This window comes from Malurus melanocephalus, unplaced genomic scaffold (genome assembly GCF_030028575.1).
Source record: "Malurus melanocephalus ecotype Western Australia unplaced genomic scaffold, MMel_1.1 scaffold_115, whole genome shotgun sequence".
In the NCBI taxonomy this organism is placed as follows: Eukaryota; Metazoa; Chordata; class Aves; order Passeriformes; family Maluridae; genus Malurus; species Malurus melanocephalus.
This window is the reverse complement of record NW_026623347.1, coordinates 1874137-1881767: the sequence shown is the minus strand read 5'-3', so window position 1 is coordinate 1881767 and position 7631 is coordinate 1874137. Positions and strand designations below refer to the sequence as shown.

Genomic DNA, 7631 nt, shown 5'->3' with positions numbered 1-7631 from the left:
CTCTTGCAGCGCTCTGCCCCCCCTCCATGGAAAGCACTTCTTGCACACATTGAGGTGACTCTTCGGTTTTAATTTATGGCCATTTCTGCATTTTTTTGTCCTGTGAAAGCGCTGGGAGCGGGTGTAGACGCCTTAGGGTTGTAAGAGACGCTCCCCACCCCGCCGCCTCCCGGGCTCCCTCAGCCGAGGGCGGGAACGCGCCCGGGGCCGCCTCTGGCGGGCGGAGCGGCGCCTGCGCGGCCCCGCGGGGACCCCCGCGCGCGGCGTCTCGCGAGAGGCGGCGCCGGGGCCGCGGCGGGAGGAGGAGGAGGAGGAGGAGGGGAAGGAGAAAAAGAAGAAGAAGAAGAAGAAGGAGAAGAAGGCGGCGAAGGCTGCAGTGCCCAGGCGAGAGGTGAGCGCGGGGCCGGGCAGGGCTCGGGGGGTGCCCATGGGGCCGGGCGGGGCTCGCTGAGGCGGTGCCGCCCCGGGGCCGGGCCAGTTCCCGGTTATGAGCGCGGTGTGCCCCCGCCTGTCTCTCCGCTCTGCCCGCTGCCAGGTAGGGCTCGGCTCCGGCGGGACGCGGGGCTGGGGCTGTGGGGACACTGCCGGCAGATCCCCTTCTCCACACACGTGGTGCCGCCCGGCTCGATCTGGGGGGTTAGCCTGGATTAAAGGAGGACCGGGGGACCTCATCGCTCTCACAGCCACCTGGAAGGTTGTAGGCAGGTGGGTGTCGGTCTTTTCTCCAGGTAGCAAGAGATAGAAGAAGGAGAAACAGCCTCAAGCTGAGCCAGGGAACGATCTGCCCGGAGAGGTGGTGGTGCCACCGTCCCTGAGGTAGATGTAGATGTGGCGCTTGGGGTCACGGTTTGCTGGTGGACCTGACAGCGTRAGGTTGCTCGTGGGACTCGATCCTATAGATCTTTTCCAACCTAAATGATTCTGTGATTCCCTCCGGTGCTGGGCCTGAGGCTGGTGCAGCTCTGCCGGGTGTTGTGCAGCCGCTGCCGGGCTTGGCAGCCGGAGCGATCCCGGGATGCCGGGATGGAGCCGCCTCCCCACGGCACTGCCCGGCTCCAGCGCTGCTCCGCAGGCATCCAGCCGCAAATACTGCTCTTCCAGCCTGAACTTCACCTGCAAAAAACTTCACTRCAGAGCTCAGGCTGAAAACTGTGCCGGAACAAGGTGATGGTAAGGTAACTACAACCAGTGCAGGCGTCGGGGTTGGCACACAGCAAATGTCCCCGAGTGTTCTCGGCCCAGGCTGCAGCACCCGGGCTGCCTGAGGTGCTTCCTGCGATTGTAAAGCCAGGGGTGATGCGTGTGCTGGAAGTTTGTGCCAAAAGTAATGGGTGAATAGGATGTTTTTCGGGAGTTTCCTTCTGAAATTTAAGAAATTKTGACAACTTCCAAGTATGGATATTAAAAAAGAGGTGGCCAGTGCTGCCACGCCTGTATAAACCAGGCTTTGTGGCAGCAATGGGAGGCAAGTTGCTGGCAATCTGCAGATTAGGATGTTCTTTTGCTGGTCTCTAACATACATGTGCTAAGTTGGGATGGAACATGCAATGTTCTGTTTTTTGCTTATACTGTGCATTTATACTGATGTAAGCATTGATGTAATTAGATGGTTAAAACTTCCTTGCTCTGCAAAGGAAGCTTGCTCTGAAGACTTTTGGGTGCTAGACTTTTGGAGGCTGGGCAGAAGCAATGTGTTGAGTTATAGCCAAGTGCAYGAATTTAGTTTCTTGGTACAGAGTCTGTCTGCTCTGGCTCGTTCTCCTGCACCTTTAGGAGATTAAATTGGTTCCACTTTTCTAGAGGTTGCTGATTCCCTAAGCATAGCTGGTCTGTGGGTGCAGAAGGCTGCAGGGATGCAGTGATTCCTGGTTATATGCTTCAAGGGAAACTRTCGATTTGAACTTGATGGGGGTTTTATGTGTTTTTAAAAGTTCTTATTGCACTTCTTTCCATCTTCCTAAGCAGGCAAAATCTAAGTAAGAGGCCTGAACTCCTGTATCTTCTGTTGGAACAAGTGGGCACTGGAGAAGTTGAGGTGATGTTTGTGCCTGGGGAAATACAAAGCAAGAAGGGGCAGGATCTGCACCCAAGCCTTTGAAGGCACATTTTGTTCAAAACCATTGCTGATCACAGAGAAGGGTTATTGTCCCCTGTGTCTGGCACATGCCTTTCTGTAAGCTGCTTTATTTTCTGTAGGTCTTACTGCTTCTGTAAGTGAGCTGGAGTTACTTTGCAAAGAGAGGCTGTAAGAGAATGTAGTTGTTGCATAAAGTCCAGAGGAGAGGAAAAAAGGGACACAAATTACTTCAACTCTTATCTGTCCTGAGAATAAACAGTTACAATCGGGCTGTGAAGTGGAAATAAAGTTTCCAAACCCCYGAGGGGTTACATCTGCAATAGCTTGTGCAATAGAAGTGCTGGGGATACACCCCTGATTTCTGGTGTTAAATGAGACTTTGAGAGGTGGTTGTTTGACACAGCAGGGCATTTGACATGTCCTGGGACCGGTGACCTCAGACCTCAGTGTCTTTCTCAGGCCTGGRATGAGGAGAAAAGTCCTTGGTTCACACCCAGGCCAGGTTCAGGTTGGAAATGGTCACGGGATGGCTGCTCAGGGGACTCTGTAGGATGATTATAGCACTTGGTTCACTTCCCAGTTTGCCAGCACCGTGTCACAGAGGCAGCTTTGTGCAGAGTGTGGTGCACGTTCCTGTTGGCTGGTGACTTTGGGTTGAACTTGAATGTGAATTCTTGGCTCTTTCTGGCAGCTTTTCCTTTTGATTCTGGCAAGGGGAGGACAGAGCCCTCTAATTTGTGCTTTCAGTCTGGTGTCCTTTATGAAGTGTTCAGGAAGGGGATGGGTCACAATCAATAGAGCAGTTCCGTTTTCTGCAGCGTTTTCCTCCAAAGGGGGAATTAAGCTGCCTTACTGCTCTTCTCCAGCATTCTTCCGTGGCACTGGTAGAGTTAATAGAAGTGGAGTCTTTCTGATTCTGTGCTGCTCGCTGCTGTGTCTTGGAAAAGCCAAACTCTCTGGCAGGCCTGTGTGCTGTGTCCTGGAAAGCAGGCTGGAGCCCTTGGGGTGGGTGCGCTTTGTAAAGCTGCATTATGGGGTGGCTTTGAAGAGGATCCCTCTTTCCACTGGCCCCAGGAATGTGAGGGCCACACACAGTGTCCAGTGTGCTCCTGTCACTGCTGCCAGGAGGGTGATCTGTCCCCGCTTGGCTGGGACAGCTTTGCAGGAATGCTGGTAGGCTGCTGTGCTGCTCTGGGCTGTGGAAGCTGCTGGAAATGGGAATAGCAGAGGAGGATGCTCCGTGCAGCTTTCCAGGCTTGCTGCATTCCAGCCAGCCTAGAGGGCTCAAGCAGCGCTGGAAGCACAGCGTGCTGSGATTCTGTGCGCAGTGGGCACCCCATTCATCCAGAATGAGAAGCAGTCCCTGCCCTGAGCAGCTAAACGGGATCAAAAGCAAGAACAGATTTGGGYAAAGCTCAAACCCAGGAGTGTGCCAAGCAGGAGGCTTGGCAGTGTCCCTCCATTATCTTCTGCTGCTGRACTCAGATGCTTGGTCTGAAGTGCTGACGCACATATGTAATTTGCCCCTTCTTTAGCTCTGTGCTGATCTCTCTGGGTGTTTCTTCTCAGATCTGCTCCATCTTCAATCTTGACTAGCTAAACACAGAGAATTACTGCTGAGTAATACCTGCTTCTTGCYCTGCAGAGTGTAAAGCGTTATGTCTGCAGTTCTTCCAGCTCTTCTTCACTGGCAGAATAAGAGCCTGGCTTCGGGAAAGGCACTTTTTGGTGTTTCAGTGCAAAGCCTTGTGTTAGGCTGCAGCTCTGCTGAATTTCTGGCTCTCCCTGCTTCCAGAGTGTAAATAAATACATCAGGGTGGAGAAACCATAAGCCTTTCGGATATGTTTTTTGTGTCTTGGGACAAGCTGACCTAATACTTTGACATGTAACAGTATCCGGTATTGTTCCTGTTTGTTACTAAATTCWTGTCTAATGTGTGAAACCTGGACTTTGGTTGTTAAAACCTGGCACACTCCTGAGGCACAAGCACAGCCATGCAGGGGTCTTTTTACCAAGTCATGCACTGCAAGGCTGCAGTGACTTCAGAGTTGCTGAGCACCTTTCCCGTGGGAGCTCAGCACTTTTGCATATCTGGACTTGAGTTCTTCTGCATCCCTGTGCAGTGTGGGGTTGATGCTGTTTAAGGGTGGTGTGAATTGGCTGGGGAGCAACCTCTGTGTTTTGGGAAGAAGAAACACCCAGCCTTCATTTAAAAAAAAAAAAAAAAAAACTTTTCAGGGCAGCTTGCCCTGAAGTGGCTTTGTTTTCAGATTTTGTTTGCAGGATTTGTTCTGAAGTCACTGGAAAGATTTGGGATGTCTGTGGAAAGGGCGGCTCTTGTTTTTTATCTGTCAGTGCTGTTCTGTGTTTATAATCAGAGCCTGGGCTGTGCTTGGAGGGGAGGAAGACATTGGAGTGATTACTTGTAGCTCCTCACTTTGCTGTGTTGTTTCTCCCTGGCTGTAGACATTGGCTCCTTGCTGGCTTGGGGCTGGGAGTCATGGAAAGCAGATAACAGTGAAAAGATGAGGCTGGTTGAAGAAAAAAAGTCCCAAACCTTCAGCCCCCCTCAGAACAGATGATCTGAACTGCCCCTTTAACAGTGATTTCTCACCTGCCTTCGGTGATCAAGAGTTGTCAGTGTTGAGTGTGATAGAAATATAAATTACATGAAAGCAGGAAAAGGGGTCCTGACTCAACAGTGGCTAGGCAGGAACACAGATTTACCAGAGCATCCTTAATCTCTGAAATCATTCAATTAAAAGTAATCACTCCTTTAGATTTTTATTGATGTGTGGCTCTTATCAGGAGTGTATCCCTTTGTGGGGGTTTGTAGGAAAACTCTGTAATCTTTGTTGCTGGCAGAAATAGCACCCAAGAAAGGTGGTGGAGATAAMGCCTTCTGTGTGCTTTCACACAGGGTAGATAAGATCGTGTGTTCAGGTCAGTGATGTTCTCTCAGCAAGGACTTGCTTTAGCCACTGAGGCAGTGACATCTCCAGCCCTATTTTCATAACTCCAATAAGGAATTTGTTTTCAGCACAGAGCCCCTTCATGTGGACATGAGACCACAGTGTGATACCACAAGCTAAAATCGTRGATTGAGCCTTCTTTTATCTTGTATGTTAGATATGTGTAAAAATCAAGGAGGTCTGAAAGGTAATTGGCTCTGCATACTTTCTGTGTGTAATTGTGTATTTTAACACTGTCAAACTTGCCTCTGTAAGCTCTAGGTTGAAATAATTATATCTTTCTAATTTTTTTAAATTCAGACAGAGCTTGTCTTGAAGTCACATCACTCCAGAAACTCAAGAATGATCAAAAGCTATGATTGCTATGAAACTGATAAAATTTCAACACATTATGTCTGGTTTTGGCCAGCCAGCTCTTTTCCAGAGTCTCTATGGATGTCTTAGACACTCACAGGTCTCCCCATGTGGAAATTAAGATGGTCAGCCTCAYGAGAAATTTTGATTCTGCCAGGTCGTTCTCTCCAAACCAGCAGGATTAAGGGTTCAACTAACTTTTCTTTCCTCATACCTTCCCAGGCTCCTGCTGTCCAGCACCATGCTGCATCCCAGGCCTCACTCTGCAAGCCAGAGGTGAATCCAGGTGAAAGCCAGCTACCACAGCAGGTGCCAGGATGACCAAAGCGCGGCTCCTCCGTCTGTCTGTGGTGCTGGTGTCCATCTTCATGATCCTCCTGATTATTGTGTACTGGGACAACGTGGGAACGGCTCACTTCTACCTGCACACATCCTTCTCCAGACCCCGCTCCCCAGGAGCCGTCGGGGCAGGTGAAGAYTGGGAAGCCTTTCCAGATGTAGATGAATTTTTGGCAAAGCTTCTTAGTTCGAGCCTGAAACAGAACAGCTCCATCCCCCGAAAGACAGAGCAGCTCCTCGTGCAGGGCTCCAACAAGCCCCTGGTAAGTAACTTGGAGGAGAACGTGCGGGGCTATGACTGGTCCACACACAAAGACAGGAACAGCTTGGACCAAGAGAAGCTGCAAGTGGAGAGGCAGAGAACATTGCGTGAGTTCTGTGCCAATTCCAGCTTCACCTTCCCCACCAAGGAACGCTCTTTCGATGATATCCCAAACTACGAGCTCAACCACCTGATTGTGGACGACCGCCACGGYGTCATCTACTGCTACGTGCCCAAGGTGGCCTGCACCAACTGGAAGCGTGTGATGATCGTGCTGAGCGAGAGCCTGCTGGACCAGGGCGTCCCRTACCGGAACCCTCTGGACATCCCCCGCGAGCACGTGCACAACACCAGCACCCACCTGACCTTCAACAAATTCTGGCGCCGCTACGGGAAGTTCTCCCGGCACCTGATGAAGATCAAGCTGAAGAAGTACACCAAGTTCCTGTTTGTACGAGACCCCTTTGTCCGCCTCATCTCCGCCTTCCGCAGCAAGTTCGAGCTGGAGAACGAGGAGTTCTACCGGCGTTTCGCCATCCCCATGCTAAAGCTCTACTCCAACCACACCAACCTTCCCACCTCCGTTAGCGAGGCCTTTGGGGCAGGCCTCAAAGTCTCCTTTTCTGACTTCATCCAGTACTTACTGGATCCCAGGACAGAGAAGATGGCCCCGTTCAACGAGCACTGGAGGCAGGTTTACCGCCTGTGCCACCCGTGCCAGATAGACTATGATTTCATTGGAAAGCTGGAGACTCTGGATGAGGATGCTGCTTATTTATTGCAGCTCCTCAAAGTGGACAGGCTGCTTCGCTTCCCCCCCAGCTACCGGAACAGGACTGCCAGCAGCTGGGAAGATAACTGGTTTGCCAAAATCCCGCTGGCTTGGAGGCAGCAGCTCTACAAGCTTTATGAAGCGGATTTTGTACTCTTTGGCTACCCCAAGCCAGAAAACTTGCTTAAAGACTGAAAGTGATTGGGCAGTGGGTGTGGGAGGGAACATCTGAAATACCAAAAATGTTTAAAGCCTCCTCATTTTTGCTCTTAACTCCCTTCCCAACGCAGGTTGGTACAATGGAATATATTTTTTCTACTGCTTCCCCTTCCATTTTTGCAATAATGCCAGAGTCCAGGGTATTCCAGCCAGGTGTGCATATGCAAAAAAATGCCATTTTTTTTGGTTATAATTTGTTTTCTGTTTTTTAAAATGTTCCCATACTTTGCAATGGGTCGCTGTCCTTGATCACTCTGCCAATTGTGTCCTTCAGTAGCTTTTTATTAATACTTTTTAAAAATTAATATATTTAAGATATTTAAAACAAAGCGTGTGTCGTGGCAAAGGAAGGGAAGGAATAAAAAAAAATCAAGTAAATGAAAACCCCAAGAAATTATGTACCTGCCTCTTGTGTGTTGTCTCAGGGCTGCTGTTTCTGAGGTTTGCAGAGCACTCAGATCTTTGGGGGTTGGGATGTTGATGGTGCCAGGTCTGCTGGTGGTTGCTCCGAGCTGGGCTYGAGGCAGGGGGGTGGGTCAGTGCCTGACTCTGCCAAAAAATCCTGGAAAAACACCTGGAAGGGCTCTGGTGACTCACGCTGCTCACAGGTGCAGGAAGGAAATGGCATTGGGAAC

The 7631-nt window shown here is 50.5% G+C and overlaps 1 protein-coding gene across 2 annotated transcripts; it reads left to right on the top strand.

The window, feature by feature from the left end:
• The first annotated feature begins 260 nt into the window (after positions 1-260).
• Positions 261-7420, top strand: CHST12 (carbohydrate sulfotransferase 12). Of its 2 annotated transcripts, none has more exons than XM_057369843.1 (2): positions 261-391; positions 5627-7420. In XM_057369843.1, exon 2 carries the CDS (start codon positions 5722-5724, stop codon positions 6970-6972), a length of 1251 nt encoding a protein of 416 aa, XP_057225826.1. In that variant the 5' UTR covers positions 261-391; positions 5627-5721; the 3' UTR covers positions 6973-7420. The 2 variants fall into 2 exon arrangements, with proteins under 2 accessions (XP_057225826.1, XP_057225825.1); XM_057369842.1 differs by lacking the exon at positions 261-391 and adding an exon at positions 521-705.
• The last annotated feature ends 211 nt before the right edge of the window (positions 7421-7631 follow it).